This window comes from Dromiciops gliroides, chromosome 3, assembly GCF_019393635.1.
Source record: "Dromiciops gliroides isolate mDroGli1 chromosome 3, mDroGli1.pri, whole genome shotgun sequence".
NCBI classification, from domain to species: Eukaryota; Metazoa; Chordata; class Mammalia; order Microbiotheria; family Microbiotheriidae; genus Dromiciops; species Dromiciops gliroides.
The window spans coordinates 428394996-428412842 of record NC_057863.1 but is presented as its reverse complement, the minus strand read 5'-3'; the positions used below and the strand labels follow the sequence as shown (position 1 = coordinate 428412842).

The window sequence follows — 17847 nt, the reverse complement described above, 5'->3', positions numbered from 1 at the left end:
TGGGAATAGTTTATGTTAGAGGAGTAGTGGGAATATATGCACACTGGTGCATTATTGGTAGAGCTATGAATTAATATAACCATTTTGGAAAGTAATTTGGAACCATGGTAATAAAGTGGCTGAAATCTTCATTTTACTGAGAGATTCCACTACTAGACTTAGACCCCAAGAAAGCCATTGATAAGAAGAAAGTCCTCATATGCATCAAAATATTTATAGCAGCATTTTTTATGATACTAAAAGTTGGAAACAAAGTAGATATTAATCAATTGAGAAATGGCTAAATAAACTGATACATGAATGTATTGGAATATTATTGTGTTGTAAGAAATTATGAATATGATGAATACAAAGAAACATGGAAAGCTCTATATGACCTGATGCAGAGTGAAGTAAGCAGAACCAAGAAAACAATATATACAATAATTACTATAATGTAAATGGAAAGGAAAAAACTCCAAAACATAAAAGTTAATGCTGTAAAATTCAAAAGAACACACATGGCTCAAAAGAAGTGATATAAGAAGATACTCCTACATCTTTGTAGGAATGGGAGATCTATAAGTTTGCTTGCATATATTTTTCAGGCTTTTTTTATTTATTGAACACTTTTATTGATTTTCCCCCTTTTTTCTTTTTTTGACTTTTAAAAATATTATTTGTTATTTAGGAGAGGAAGGAAGAGGAATCCTGGGGGAAATTATGCTAACATAAAAAGAGATATAATGCTTGCTTTGGCAGCACATATACTAAAATTGGAACAAAAAAAAGATATAATAAAAATGTAAAATTTAATGTAAAGAGTGTTTAGAATGCATCTCTTCCCCCTCCTTTACATTTAAACTTTTTGCTTTTTCTCTGTCCTTCCATCTCTCATAGTTATTCTCATCCACCCCAACTTCTACTCCTCAGTTGTGAATCTTTTCTTGCAATTATAAGCTCTATTCCCTATGTCTCCACCAAGGGCCCTTTTGTTCTGGAAGCACACAAATAATGACAGGGTTTTGGCTTGACAAGAGTTTGTCCTCCAATAAAAGAGGCAGGGCTGTTCTCATACTCTTTGGCTCTTTTTATCCCCATCCTAGAGCCCTGGGGAAGATTACTTAAAGCTTAGTTTCCCTCATGTCTAAGGTCTCTCAAAAAAGAGAGAGCAGAAAGATACTCATTATACCATATGAATCAGAGGAGTTTGCTATTTATTTGTTTTCACACAAAAGAAATACCAAACCAAAAGACTCACAAATACACATTGACAGAGATTCAAAACTGGATGCAGCAACTTATAAATATAGTATACTCTGTCTCAGTAGGTTGAAACTTAAAACCATCATACACAGAACAGTTTATGGGATTGCTAAATTCAGCATTTCATATTTCCCCTCTGTATTGCACTAGCCAAAATATTCCCTCCAGGTTCATCTCTTCTAGCACAGAGGTAGAGTTCCTTTTCCTGTTGGTGCTGCTCACTCCCTCTGATACAGAAACTGTCCTTGCAACCAATCAGTTCATACCACAGAACCCTGGACCTCAAGATCTCTCAAGCTCAAAAGGTTGGACATATGTATATCAAGATCATGGTTCAATCACCTATACTCAAGAAAGAAATGAAACAAAAGCGACAACTAGGGGCCAAAGGTTTGGACTCTGGCTCTTCTAAACCCATGCATGTGCTTTATCTGCTATGTGCTTAAAGTTCCTCATTTCTACTCGGGTGAGGGAAGGGTACCACCCTAATCCCTCTTAGGAGAGGTTCTAAGATGTGTGCTGTATTTAAGAGACAAAAAAGAGAGACTCTTAGGGCAGGTCACACTTTCTTAAAGATCCAATGAAGGGGCAGCTAGATGGCACAGTGGTTAAAGCACTGGCCCTGGATTCAGGAGTACCTGAGTTCAAATCCGGCCTCAGACACTTAACACTTACTAGCTGTGTGACCCTGGGCAAGTCACTTAACCCCCATTGCCCCACACACACAAAAAAAAAAGATCCAATGAGCTCTTCCTAATCAGTGGTCAATAAAGGGACTGATTACATTGTCATCTCAAAGCATTATTCCCACTTCCTTTCCAAAATGGTTCTATTTTATAGCTCTGCCAATGGTGCATTAGGATGCCTATCATTTCACAGCCCTTCTAACATTGACTGATGTTATTTTTTGTTATCTTTGCTAATTTGTAGGTTATGAGGTGAAGCATCAGGTTTGTTTTGATTTGCATTTCTCTTATTATTAATGATTTAGAGAATTCTTTCATGTGGTTGTGAATACTTTGCAATATGCTTTCAAGAACTGCTTGTTCATATTCTTTGACCACTTATCTGTTAAAGAATGGATATTAGTCTTGTGTATATTTATTACTTGTTTATATATCTTGGATATCAAACTCTTGTCAGGAAAATTTGATGCAAAATTATTTTCCCATTTGATCACTTTCCTTCTTATCCTAGGTACATTAATTTACCTGTAAAGAAACTTTTCAGTTTTATGTCTTCAGAATTAAGTATTTTTTCTTCTATAGTTGCCTGAGTCTCTTATTTGCTTAAGAATATATCCCACCCAAAATTGTGAGGTGCCTGTGATCTGCTACTATTTTTTAAAATAATATGATCTTAAAAAGTAAAGTTCCATATCCATTTAGAATATATTGTTGAATATGGTGTAAAGTGTCAGTAGGCCTAAATGCTGCCAGACTGCTTTCTAGTATTCCCAGAATTTTTTTTTAATCAAATGAGGTGTTTTTTTTTCCCCTGGGTGATTGGTTTCTTACTGTATCAAACACTTGTTTATTGAGTTTCATTGTTTCAGATTCTCCCTTGCCTAATCTCTTCCATTGAGCTATCAATGTTTTTTAACCAATACCAGATGGTTTTAATGATTGTTGCTTTATTATAGTTTGAATTCTAGAAGTATGATTCCCCCTTCATCCCTAATTATTTTCATCTATAACATTTGGAATGACACCACCTGCCGGAGACTTACTGTATAAGAGTTCCGCCCATGAAGCAAAGGTCTTTGAGGGCAAGACCAGGAGTCTTTTCTTTGGCATCAGGAAGTGACATTTCCTAGTGGGAAGAGGAAGGAAGAGACTGGCGCTTTGTCTCCCTCTTTCCTGAGGACGCTGATGGAGAAGGGAGCGAGAAATGTGCTCTCCCTTTAATAGATAGATGAATGTGGGCCTTTCTCTCTCTCTTTGCCAAATTCTTATTCTCCTTAATAAATGCTTAAAAGTCTAACTCTTGCTAAAGCTTATAATTTACTGGCGACCACTCATTAGATATTTTAGACAGTTTAGCTAGAATTTTAGCCCTTAACAGATGGCTGACCACGAAGAGGAAAGCTGAACCACACTTTTCTGATCTTCTGGTTGGGTAAGAAATTTCCCCTACCCAGTCCCTTTAAATCCGAAGTACTGCTGAATTGCTGGGTGTTTTCCCTTTAAATTTTTTCACATGGACCTTTTAAACTCCCTAATTACCCTATCTTTGATTTTAGTCAGTTTAACCAGACAAATGGGAGATAAGATCATGTTAATGCTTTATTTTTGTGGATTTTCTCTTTTTCTTTTTCTTTTTGTTAGAAGAGCCAGCACGGTGCTCACAGAAGGAAATATCTCCCCCTGTCCCAGCCATGCTTTTTCAGAGAAGCCTCTGATTCCTACAGCTTTTCCAAGTTCTAACACTAATTGTTGCTCTAATTTTGCATTGACCCAACCTCTAGAAGCTTTTAATCCCCTAGCACCTGGTGGCAAAGTGGGGGAAGGGGAATCCAGGCCTGAGTTCAAAATCAAGTCTGATTCAAATTGCCCTGGTCCCTCCCCTCCTCTCCAGGCCCCACCTTCTACCCCTCCCATGGCCAAGCCCATTGATTCTCCTGCCCGGGAAGTTCAGAGATCTAATGCACATGTGCAGCTTTCTCTACCTGCATTTTTGGCTCTACCTCAGCTGAACTGTGATTCTGACACAACCTTAGAAAACCCTTTAAATTCCAGATATGCTCGTTTTGTTCATAATTTTGCTAATCTGATTTTGTCTTTAATTAGTAACCTTATAAAGCATTTGTATGGTGAAAAGACTGACAGACAATAGAGAGGGGTTAAAGAAGAAAAACTTAAGCTGAATAAGAACGACAATCATCAACATAGTTCAAGACTCTGCTTCTTTTGCCATGGAAGGGTATATATTTTACAGAAATGTAGAAGTAAGCAACAAGCTTTTGATATGAGTATTGGGGATTTTAGATATCGGAATCAAAAGTGTTCTAAATTCACTCAGATTATTAATGTCAGTTCAGAGGTTACATAGGATTTCTATGCTATTACATATACATTTTGAAATTAATGGTATGGGTTTATTTTCATAGAGATTTTCATGCTTTTGAGATTGTGTTTTATACTTAGCTTTTTTTAAAAAAAAGGAGAATATTTGTAAAAGCTTTTTATAGTCATGTGATCAAGTTTATATTTTATAATACTCTTATTAATATTAAGTTCATATTCATTTAGATTTCCCTAGCTTGAATTTCATTGTCTTTCATTGTTCCATGTGTATTTTCTTCTATTCATTCATCTATCTAATTTTGAAACATTGCAAGATGGTTTTGATTTCATAATACAGTGTTAATTCTGGGAGTATTGTGCTCCCATATACTGAGTTGTTTGTTTTTGTTATTTTTTTCTCTCAACTGATTATTTGATTAAACTCTTTAAAGCATTTCCCTGGCAAGTTGGTTGCCATGGCAAGTGCAAATTGATTCTAGAAGTATTATTTTTGATAAGCATATTCCAAAAAAAAAAGAGCGAAACATTTGTAAAAGTTTTCTTTTTTCAAAAAAAAAGTTTTCTTTGAGATTGTGTTGTACTTTAACTTGTATTTAAATATGTTTCGATTTTTCACAAAAGTAATTGTATACTAAGTAAAAAAAGGGGTATTATTTGAAATTGTTGCATAATTATATATTATTTTCTGAGTCAAGGTACATTCACATTTTTTGTGATCATTTATTATCCTCAATTTTTAAATCCATATGAGACTTGGATTATGGGAACTTATCATTTAAGACATTAATTACCTTTATTCTGAGTTATCAGATGCCAGTTGGCCAAGATGCCATCCAATCACAAGAGGAATACATGCAAGAGCAGACACTGAACTGTCACATGAGGGGAGACATGCGTGAAGTCAAGGTATGGCCGAGGGAACGGCTTTTGACTAATGTTAAGGTTGGATTCTCTTGGCTTAATATTTTATTCTCTTTTTCCCCACAATATTGTACAGATGGCTGGAAGTATTCATCCCACCCATCTCATTCTACACCTGGCTTCTATGCTCCCTCCTATATGCCTGATGCCATGGACAATCCCATGCATCTGATTAAGTCTGACTCATTTTCCTCCAATATGTTTGGTGGCATGGACATATATTCCATCCACCTATTTCAAGCCTGGCATACTGCATGGGCAGTACATATTGCTCAAGTGTGGGAATGCTCATATCCCATCATTTCTCTGTTCTTTTATGGTAACCCCCATAATTATCTCAAGTGTCATGATAAATACAGTGTTGAATTTGGCCTTGACATCTGTTACCAATTATATTAGATTTTAAAATTTCTCATAATGGCATGAGGATAATTAGGCAAATGATGTAAAAAGTGATGAAACAAAGATAAAAATAATTTTTAAAAATTAATATCGCAGCAATTGTCTTCTCAATTTACCCTCCACAAGAGGGGACTTTAGTAATATTAATTTTAAAGAATGTTTCAAGTGTAACAACTAAGATTCTGAATTCCCTTAGACATGTTTTTGAGAACTTTCATTGTTTGATTTGATTATTGACAAAGCTATTTTAAAGTTGTGTTAAGCTCAATTTTGTAGGAAATTTTCCTGGCTGATTACCAGCATCCACACATCAACCCCTGAAAAGACTTCCATTCCATGACTACACCTAGAGGACATCTGAGAAAAGACTTTCAGAGACTTTAAATGAACAGTTTTGTTTTGTTGTTGTTGTTGTTGTTTTCTCTTTTCTTTCTGTTATAATATACACCATCTGTAACATGTACTCTCTGCAGAGGCCCTCCCTTTGCAAGACCAATGTCAAAGCGTCGGTTCATGAGGACAAAAAAATCGCCCTTCTAGACAAAACTTTCCTCTCTCTTTTTTCTATATTGTTATTAACATATTGTTAGTTAGCATAGGTTATTATATTCTATTATTTTTGACTGTTTCATCAAGGAAACATCCCATTTCTTGAGGAAACAAAGAGGGGAACTGTAACGATTGGAATGATGCCACCTGCTGGAGACTTACTGTAGAAGAGTTCCGCCCATGAAGCAAAGGTCTTTGAGGGCAAGACAGGAGTCTTTTCTTTGGCGTCAGGAAGTGACATTGGCTAGTGGGAGAAGGAAGGAAGAAACTGGTGCTCTGTCTTGCTCTTTCCTGAGGATGCTGGTGGAGAAGGTAGCGAGAAATGTGCTCTCCCTTTAATAGATAGATGAATGTAGGCCTTTCTCTCTCTCTTTACCAAATTCTTATTCTCCTTAATAAATGCTTAAAAGTCTAACTCTTGCTAAAGCTTATAATTTATTGGCGACCACTCATTAGATATTTTAGACAGACTAGCTAGAATTTTAGCCCTTAATACATCATTTCTCTTGATATTCTAAATCTTTTGGTTTTTCCAAGTGAATTTTGTTTTTATTTTATCAATTTATGTAAAATATCTCCTTAGTAATTTGGTTGGCATAGCATTCAAAGTGTAAATTAACTTTATATGTGTACAGCCTGAATATAAGCATGAATATTCCTCCGTTTAAGTTGTTCTTAATTTTTTTAAGGAGCACTTTGTAACTGAATATAACACACACACACATATAATACACACAAATATATACATACATATCTTTGTGGGCTTTGGTAGATTGATCCCCAGATATTTCGGGCATTTTGTAGTTATCTAGAATAGCATTTCCCTTTCTATTATTGATTCTTGAGTTTTGATATTATTACATAGAAAAGCTATTGATTTGGGAGGTGGGGTGAGGCAATTGGGGTTAAGTGACTTACCCAGGGTCACACAGCTAGTAAGTATCAAGTGTCTGATGCTGAATTTGAACTCAGGTTCTCCTGAATCCAGGGTGGGTGCTCTATCCACTGCCCCAATGCTATTGATTTTTGAGGATTCATTTTGTAGCCATCAACTTCCCTGAAACTATTGTCTTGATTAGCATCTTTGCTGATTCCCTAGGATTTTCCAAGTATACCAACATATCATCAGCCAATAGGGATAATTTTATCTTCCCTTTGTTTATCCTTACTCCTTTCATTTTTTTCTCATTTTATTGCTGTTCCTAGTATTTCCAAAACTGTATCAAATGATAATGGAAAGAATGGTCATCCTTGCTTCATTCACGTATTTACTGGGAAAAGTTCTAAACTATTCCCATTCCCAAGCATATAATGCTTGCTTTTCTTTTTACATTGGTGTTTTTTATTAGATTTTTAAAAGGTTCCTCTACGCATGTACATGGTAGGTTTTTTAGCTTAAATAATTTCAATATACTTTGCCAAAGGCTTTTTCTCTAACTATTGAGATAATTGTGTGGTTTGGGATATGTTGGTTTTTAATATGATTAATTATGTTGATTGTTTTCCTAATGTTGAACCATCCTTGCATCCCTGGTATAAATCCCACTTGGTCAAAATGAATGATTTCTTAGAAAAATCAATGTCGTTTTTTTAGTAGCATTTTGTTTAAAAAATGTTAGTCAGTATTTATTAATTATATTGGCCTATAATTTTTCTTCTATGATTTATTGTTCCTTAGTTTAAATATTAAGACTTTATTTGTTTTGTAAAAAGAACTCTGGTTGAGTGCTTCCACAATTTTTGAAAATAATTTGTGAAATATAGATACTAATCATTCTTTAAAAGTTATGTAGTCTATCAGAACCAGAAGTTTTTTCTGTGTTAGTTTCCTAGATCTATTTCCTTTTATGTGATTGGGTTATTTAAGATTTCTGTCTGATCTTGGGTATTTTACATTTTTAAAGGTATTCTCTATTTCTTTTGTCTTCTCAGTTTTGTTAGCATATAACTGTTCACAATATATTCTGATTAATCTTTATATTTCACCTGCTTTTTATGTGATTTTACCTGCTCAATTTATGTTTTATTTATTTGACTTTCTGCTCTTTTTAATCAGATTAGCTAAAAATTCATCAATTTTATTAGTCTTTCCAAAGAACCAGCTTTTAGTTTTATTTATCATTTCTATGTTTTGTTTACAATTTGCCTATTTCTTTTCTGATTTTTAATATTTTTTCTACTTAGATTTTAAGTTTATTGGTTTTCTACTTTTAAAAAATAGATGTATATTATTTATTAATCCTATCTTTTTCTATTTTGTTAATGTATATTTGAAGGGATATTATTTTTCCTGCTTTAATTGTATCTCAGAAATTTTGGTGTATTATTTCATAATTATCATTTAATTTCACATTATTATTCATTTTTTTCTATGATTTGTTCTATGACTCCTTCATTACTTAGGATTTCATCATTGTCCTGATTTGAATCTGTCTTTTTTTGTGGTCCTGGAACCAATGACTATTTTTATTGCTTTATCGATGTATTTACTATTTGTGTCTTTTTATACTTGTTTGTAATATCTTTTTGTCCTAATACATGGTCAATTTTTGTAAAAGTTGCATGTGGTACTGAATAATGTGTATATTATTTTGCTCTCCAAATTAGAAGGTGCTATAAATTGTTTGACTCTTATTTCTCAAGAAATTTGTTTAGTTTTATATTTTCCCATTTGTCTTTCTGTTGTTGTTTTTTGTTGTATCATTTCAGTCTTGTCTGACTCTTTGTGATTCCATTTAGGGTTTTCTTGGCAAAGATACTGGAATGGTTTACCATTTCCTGTTCCAGGTCATTTTATAGATGAAGAAACTAAGGGAACAAGGTCAAATGACTTGCCCTGGGTCATACAGCTTTTGTCTGAGGCCAGATTTGAACCCATAAGGATGTTTTCCTTACTTCAGGTCTGGCACTCTATCCACTGCATCATCTAGCTGCCCTATTCTCCTTTTAGAGAAGTCTCCCATCCCATTTTTTCTTAACCACTTTGTCACTGTTCTTAATTTTGTTAGGTTGTTTAGTCCATTCACATTTAATGTTATAAGAGTTAAGTTTCATCCATTTGTCTCTATTACTAGGTGTTTTTCAAGTCATGATTCCCCCCACCCCTTCTGCTGTAAATACAGTACCATGTCTCTTCACTTACATTAACTTAATTTTTTAAAAGGTAGTCTTATCTTCACTGGATCTCTTCCCCTCACATGGACCCTCACTTTGATTTGTTACCGCTTTCCCTTTGAAGTTTTGCTTATGAATTCCTTTTTTCTTTCCTGCTTTTATCTGCTTAACTTCCTCCCTCATCTTTTACTCTCAGTTAAAGTAGATTTCCCTTCCTTACCTCTGCTGTTCATTAGGTTTTTTTATTTCATTTTTGTGACCCTATCCAGAGCAAATTTCTCTCACCCTCTTCGTTATCCATCTTCTCTTTCTGTCTACTCTTGACATTCATTCTCTAGTTCATGACCCTTATAATTATGGAATTCCTCTCTATTCCCTACATTCCTTGTGTAATCATAATCTCAAAGGTATCCATTCTGGGTTCTTCCCTCTAAGCAGTTTCTGTGACTGTCTTGTAGAGCTTGGCTCCTGGGTTCCTCTTTTCTATTGTGCCTCATTCCCAGAACAATGACAATTTCTGCAGGTGACTAAGAAGACACTTCACCATGATAGGACCCTCTACCACCATGCTTTAATTATGTAGCCCACTACTAATTTATACTCTCCTCCTGGTTACCTTTCCCCCATTTGACTCAAAATCTCCTCACTGGGTCCAAGCCCTCCCACTTCCCCAGATACTGGTTGCCCCCAGGAGTTATAACTTCTCCGGAGGTAGAATAATCTTTACAAGCACTAAATCCTTCAGCTGATACCCAGCACAAGGTCCCCATCTCTTCTCACAGAACATCTCTCTTCACCTATAGAAACATTCACCAGTGGAACCTACTCTCATCATCAAAGTAAGGCTTTTCCCCTCCCACTCCTCCTTTTCAATCCTTCCTCCCTCCTCCTCACCCACTCCTCTGCAGGGTCTCTTCTAATTCCAAGAGATCACAGGGGTCACTTTCCCCTTGTTGTTAGACCTTGATTTGACCTGGGCACATCACACAATAACCTATGCCCCCTTTCTCCTCTCCCTCCCTTTCACTCACCTTTCAATTTTGTAATGTAGTCCCACAAAAAATATTGATTCACCAGTAGGCATATCACCAGGTTCTGTCCATAATGCTCCAGGCCTGCATCTCCATTGTTACCTCCACATGACTTCCATTTTCATCCCTGTCCCTTTGTTTACATTTAGAAAGAATTCTCTTACTGGTCCCTTTTTTTGTTCCCACTCTGTTGCTATTGCTGTACTTGGCTGCTACATTCATTCACTCATACTAAGAATATTTCTAATACCTCTTTATTTTTAAATGCACATCTTTTTTCACTTATGGTTAAGCTCAGATTTGCAGGGTAGGTCAACCTAGGATGCATCCTGAGCTCCATTGCTCTCCTGAACATCTTATTTCCATTCCCTCCTGTATTTCCTGCTAGGTGCAGAATATTGTATTATTCAAATTTCCTTTCCTTTTTCTTTAAAGCCTTTCTCCCGGTCACTTGTAGAACTTGTTTCTGAAATGAATTGTTAACCACTATGTGTCTTGGAATTTGTTGCCTTGGATTTTTTTTCCCTAGAGGTTATATTTAAGTTTTTTTCAATTGGTATTTAATTTTCTATGTTCAAAAATTCTGAGCAGGTTTTGGTATTATTTTTTCATTATGATATTCAAGGGTTTTTTTTTTTTTAACTTGTCAAGATCTTGTAGAAGATCTATGATTCTTAGGTTGTCTCTATTCATCCTGTCTTCAAGATCAGTATGTTTTGGTTGGGAAGAAAGCATATTTTCTTTTAATGTTATTGATTAGTTGGGGGGGGGCGGGTAGGAGGTGGTGGAGTTTGAATTGTCCTTCACTTCTATTTTCATTCCCAAATCCTGTCTATTTGCATTTCTTTTTGCATTGTTGTTTTCTTTCTTTCTTTCTTTCTTTCTTTCTTTCTTTCTTTCTTTCTTTCTTTCTTTCTTTCTTTCTTTCTTTCTTTCTTTCTTTCTTTCTTTCTTTCTTTCTTTCTTTCTTTCTTTCTTTCTTTGGTGAGATTTGCCATTACAAATTCCAATGTTTCTATTTTGCCCATTGTTTTTGCTGTACAGGCCTTAAATTCTGCTTTAATAATTCTCATTTCTCTTTTAAACCATTCAAGGTGTTGTGGTTCCGTGTTCTCCAATTCCACAAGGTCCCCTATCTCATCAAATTTTGGATCATTACCTGTTTGTAAAAAATTTTTATTCATAGATGCCTGAACTTGTTTACTAGACCTGGAGGCCATATTTCCTTCTGCTGTTAATGTTTTCCCTGTTGATTTATCTGTTTATGCTTGAGGTTTTAAAATTTTCTTCTTTCTGAGATAGATGTTTGGTAATTTTAGGGTTTTTTCCCCTTATTTTCCCTTACTGCTCACTTTCTGACTCCCTCCCTTCCTCTCTCCACCTTGCCCCTCTGTCACATTTCCTCTCTACCTTAGTTCTCTGGCCCAACAGTTTGGAGCCCTACAATGGCATCAATGGAGCCAGGGCTGATTTCTGTTATTTGGAGCTTGGGTCTCTGAGGCTTTAGGAGGAAGGGAATGTGTGGTGTGGGATTGAGTTCTATTTCAAGCCTAGATATGTGTCCTGCTATTTTCCCTTTGTTTCTCTGCTCTTCTAAAGAAATTTTCTGTAGCACAGAACTCTGCCACAGTGCTAGTGATCAAGGCCTCCACAAATTTCTGCAGCCTGCAGTTAGATCTCCCAGAGAGGAGGCCATGGTGTGGGATTGGGTTTATTGCAAGCCCATGGGTAGAGTCTTTGGGTCAGCTAGTGTAGCCTTGATGCTGGTAGCATAATGGGCAGTGGGTAAAAGGGTACTGCATGACCTCAGGGTTGGAATCATTTCATATTATTCTTTTTAACCTTCTGTGTATCCTAAACCATGGAAACAATAAGCATTTTTGGTGAATGATTTCTGTTTTGGAGAGTTTTGAGAGGTCATGAGAATTAGAAAAAAGATCTAATCCTTCATCTTGTTGTCACATGACTTGGAAATGGTTTTGTTCCCTAATCAATAGGGAAGTTACCTGGCAAAATTATAGCTGCTGATTTTTAAAATGTTTATAAAATTAGGGGCCATATTTGACTAAAACATTAAATATGGTAGATTCTATGAAACTTCTATCCTGCCTGTTTTTATCCCTTTGCTGTCATAAGTTTCTCAATATCTAGGTATCTAATTAAAATGTATAAAATAAATACTAAAACTAACCATAAAAATGAACACTAACTGGGGGCAGTTAGGTGGTACAGTGGATAAAGCACTGGCTCTGGATTCAGGAGGACCTGAGTTCAAATTCGACCTCAGACACTTGATGACACTTACTTGACCCTGGGCAAGTCACTTAACCATCACTGCCCCATCCCCACAAAAAATGAACACCAATCTAGTCTTAGTCATTTTTTATATTGAAATATAACAACAGAGATTCTCTTGTGGGTAATGATCAACTGCTATTTATTCACAGAGATTATATAGCTCTGGATCTATCCAATTAAATAATATGTAGCAGATGTAAAAAGGGCACATTTTCCTTTAAAAAAAAAAGTCTATACAATACATGGCACTGAATCAAATTACCGTGTGTGTGTGTGTGTGTGTGCGCGCGCGCACGCGCGCTATAGTTTACTGAGAGCAGTCATAAATAGGACTTAGTTCAAGTTAGTCAATACTTTGATTTTTACCAGATTTTTCAGCACATTATTCAGTCCTCATTTTGTTAGTGTTTTGGCACGTGTCTAGGGATTTGATGAATGGAAATGCTTTCTAAAAAAAAATAAATAACTTTGTAGGGTCCCAGGTCACTAAGCAAACATAAATGTAAACATAAAAGCAAATTCTTACAGTTAATCACTAATAGAAATTAAAGGGAAAAAAGAGTCTAGGAATTGAATGTGGCCTTAGAGGCTATTTAGTGCAGCCCATATTGAATAAAAATTCCCTCTATGTTATACCTGACTAGCGGTCACTCAACCTTTGCTTGAAGTCCTTCCCTGAGGGTGGGTAACATGAGGGGAAACATCCTGAGGATGCCTTTTCCATGTGGGGATAATACTATTTGATAAGATGTTTTTCCTTACTTCCATCCATTGTTCCTAGTTCTTTCCATTTCAGTCAAACATAACAAGTCTAATTCCTTTTCCATATGACAGCTCTTCAAATACATGATAGCAGCTGTCCTGTCTCCTCCAGGTTTTCTATGTTGCAAGCTAGACACTCCTATTTTCAATCTTCCATCCATCTATATATAGTATGAACTTGAGGATCTTTTACTACCTTACTTGTGCTCCTCTGGATGCTTTTCAGTTTATCAGCGTTTTTTCCTAAGACTTATTTCTCAAGACATGATTCCCAGACCTGGCCATCATACTCTGAATGTTGTCTAACAAATTCAGATATGGAAACAGTATTATGTCAGACAGTCAAAAGTGGGCTTAGGAAAAAAAAAAAGAAAAAGAATAAAAAAGAAGTGGGCTTAGAGTTAGGAAGACAAGTGACAACCAATAAATGCCACAGAAAATTTCCTAGGATTTATCAACTTGATCTGCAAAGGTAGATGGAGTTCCCACACTGGGATGCTATCACTATATAAACATCAGTTATTAAATGTATAACAGAAATAATTTTTTTATTCTGGTGGTTGGAATTGCAACCATCATCAAGTAATAATAACATCTAACAAAAGGTGCAATTCAAATGATTTAAAAGTCAAAATAGTATTCATAATACTATTTTACATTTTTTAATTCATTCACACTTTCAGTAATCTGAAAGTAGACTCCTAAAAAGATGGAGCAGAAAACTGCTTCTCCTGGCAGCCCAACAAAGCTTAGTGTTTTCTTAGGCTGCTGAATTCTACTGAAACGAACTTCAGGAATAGAAGTCTCACTTTGTGTATTATTATTTCATATTTATTTAGCATAAATCCTGTTAATCCCCTTACAAAGAAATTTGAAATAAATGTCATCTTTGCTCCAAAAATTCAATAGTGAAAGAATTGTCTGGAACCACATATGTAAGCAAATATCCACCAAAATATGTCAATAACATTTCATGACTCCAAGTGGCTCTTTATCTTCTCTACAAAGATAGGACCACATTGCAAAGATTTGGTATACTCATTTCTTTAGCTCTGACACAGCTACTTTTTCCTCTCATCCCTATGGATCAGGAAGGAGGGAAGAGAATTAGTTGAAAAATCAACAGTGTGCAAAAACACCATGATGGCATATTCCCCAGACCCTAAAGTTCTACATAAGAGCATATTCCAAGAGGTTAGAATCTTGTGGCTTTAATTAGTCTTCTGGATATAGCGTTCCCAAACTCTCCTAAGACAAGCTGAAATGATGTTCCTTTTTTCCCAAAAATTCAGGATGTCGCAAGTAATGATCTTGCCTCATCTAGCTGGGAGTAAAGATGCAATTGGTCACCAACAAAACAAAAACAAACCCACGTTCTTGTAGCAATTGCCACCAGCTACTAATCTAACAGGCTTGGAGACCAGAGCCATAACTAGGATAGGATGACAAGTGCTTAGCCCTAGGACACTGAAATTTAGATGGTATGTGTCATGTTGCTAGCCTTTATGTGCTGTTTGTCGCAAGCACCAAAACTACTAGTTATGGTTCTGTTCATTATTCCTCGATGAAGGAGAAAAATCACAGATTTGGAAGGGGGTGTCAGGGGCTCTTTAGTTCACCTCATACTCCAAAATGAATCCCTACTACAAACTGACAAATGGTCATCCAGCTTGTAGTCTTCATTGGCTGGGGGGAGGGGAAGTGTACTCCCTCCTACCACTATCAGACAGCTCTAAACCATGATTGCCTCTTTGTAGTTTTTTATCCATTGCTCCCGGTTCTTCCCTCCAGTGCTTGACAAAATCAGTTTAATCCCTTTTCCACAGGATAACCCTTCAAATACTTGAAGCTAGATCTCACGAACTCCGTTATATTCTTAGATGGCCCTCTGAAATCATGAGGGACTACTGAGCTAAAGATAACTATCAGTCCTTTATTGTTCATGCTCTATCATGGAATGATCCCTGTTCTATGGTATTGAGCTTATAAAAGGAAACACAATGACAGTTTGCATCATAAGTGTTTTATTTTCAATATACCATAGCTCAAAAGTTTGGTTTCTACTAATATTATGTCAATAGAGGAAAATCAATGGACTTCCAAATGATTGACATAGGCTCTAAATCATCCTATTTTGAAGAGGAAGTGATGGCATCACTTTTAAAAGCATACTTTAGAGATCAAAATGCACTGTAGGCAATGAAATATGCATTAAGTTCAAAACTCAGAATATCAACTCTCTAGATAACTACAACCCCTTTTATTAGACATTTACTGAGCATTAAACATGGCTATTTATGTAGGAATAGACATAAGAAGCCCCCTACCCACCACGAAATCCAAATGATAAAGTGCAGACCGGCACCAAGGGACAGGTCTGGTAATTCAGTCATCTGTAAAACATCACATGCCACACACACACACACACACACACACACACACACAGAAAGAACCCCCAAAAATCGGACATAGGAAGTGATGTTCCTGCCCAGATGGAAGCCAAGAAATGCTGCAATGGTAGCCAAGAAATTCTGGAGTAGATGCAGCCAGCTATTAGCCTGACAGACTCAGAGACCAAGGACATAACTCAGGCAAGGTGATTGGGGCTATCAGAAAATTAAGAATACTATAAATTACCTTAGCAGTTTGGGAAACCACCTAACATTTCTCAGAAGGGTTAAGCCATTTAAAAATAACACCTGGTTGCATATTCCTCAATTTTTGTTCCGATTGATATAGTAAATCAGGCTTATATTTCAGAAGGGAAAAAAAGAGACTGACACCAGTGGTTTATTCAAAAGGAAACAAATTCAACAGAGCTACACTGATCAAAACAGATGTCTGGTTATAATTCACTCCCTAAAGTTGATTAGTCAACTCTATTGCCAAAAGGAAATGCTACTGCTAACACCAACAGCTACTGATTAAAATTGTGCTTTTCCATCAGAACAAATGCTTTTCCCTTAAACTCTCACTAATCTTGGGAATAATTCTTCCTTTGTGTTTTCTTAAAAGTTATCTTCTATGCTTAACTACCCTGTCTACACAATGATTTGCTATCCAACTTCCATTATATATGTATATATATACATATATATATATATACACACACATATATATATATATTTTTAAAACTAAATTTTTCCTACATGAGAAGGGATAAAAATGATTAAAAGTGAGGCTGCCATTAGTCTGTCAGAGTCTACTTTATACCATCCCTCTGTATATAGCAAACATCTCTATGTCTCTATAATGGCACAGGCAAATCCAGATGCACCAAGCTGGTTGCTATGAATGACAGTAAATACCCAAGGATTCGTTTTTCAGCTTATTGGGGAAGTTTTCTTCATGATTAGTGAAATAGAATATATATATTTATATATTTTTAACATTTTGTACCCAGACCAAAAAAAAAAGGCAGAAAAACAGAAGGGAAAATAAGACTAATATCAGTTACAATTTGATTTTGTAGTAAACAATTGAGTATAACGTGCAATAGTGCAATTTTTCCTTTGCTGCTCCAACAATGCAAGTCTTACAAGGGAGTCCATTGGTTTTAACATTTCTCATTTCACATTCAGTTGCGTGCTTGCCGTTGGTTATTGTTCCTGCCAGACTTCTGTGTGGAATCACTTTGACCAGATTCAGTTTTGCTTAACCCAATGTGACGGAGCTTCAGATCCCAACGCTGTGGAATTGAAACCAGAAAATGTTCATACCTCTACAGGAAATAAATTTTTAAAAATCATGATTTCTCAGTTGGCCTAAAAACTGAGCAATTCTGCAAAAGTGAAGTGTGCATCCATAGGAACAATTTAATTCGACAAATATTTATTAAGCACAAGTCACTATTTTAGGTCCTGGGGATATAATAGACCAAACAAAAAATAGTCTCTTTCCTGAAGGAGCCAACATTCTTTTCTCAGAGGAGAAAAAGCACAAGGTGCTTGCAGGCAGGAAATATTTCTTCTTGTTTTTCTTTCTTGTCTTTGTTCACCTAGGGTCTAACATAATACCTTGCACGTGGTAGGCATTTATGAATGCTTGAATAGAATTAATCAGTTAAACATTCAATCAACAAGTCAGTCAATAAGCATTTATGAAATGCCAGTTTATGTGGACACTTGGGATATAGTGAAAAGCAAAAGACAATACTTGGTCTCAAGAAATTCAGTTTAATGGTGGAGATAATATGAAAACAATTATATGTAAACAAGATATAAACCAGATAAATTGGGAATAATCAACAGAAGTACTCTGAGGGAGATCAGAAAAGGCTCCTTTGAGAAGGTAAAAAATTTAGCTGGATTTAAAGGAAGCCAGGAGATGAGATGAGGAAGAAAAGAGTTCCAGGTCTAAGGGACAGCCAGTGAAAAAAGCCCAGGAAGGAGAAAGTACCAATGGCTAGGAGGATCAAGAAAGGCTTTCCATATGAGAGTGTACATGAGTTGACCTAAAAGACTTGTCAAGAATCTCTCCTTTCTTTCTTCAATTTCTCA

General features: G+C 35.8%; 1 protein-coding gene across 1 annotated transcript in view; it reads right to left on the bottom strand.

Annotated features, from left to right (window-relative positions):
* Nucleotides 1-12767: 12767 nt before the first annotated feature.
* Nucleotides 12768-17847, bottom strand: part of FRZB (frizzled related protein) — a 65573-nt gene continuing 60493 nt past the window's right edge. Inside the window, exon 6 of the mRNA XM_043999159.1 lies at nt 12768-17036. Coding sequence (XP_043855094.1) covers nt 16926-17036 — 111 coding nt within the window. The 3' untranslated portion in view covers nt 12768-16925. The remainder of the gene's footprint in view (nt 17037-17847) is intronic.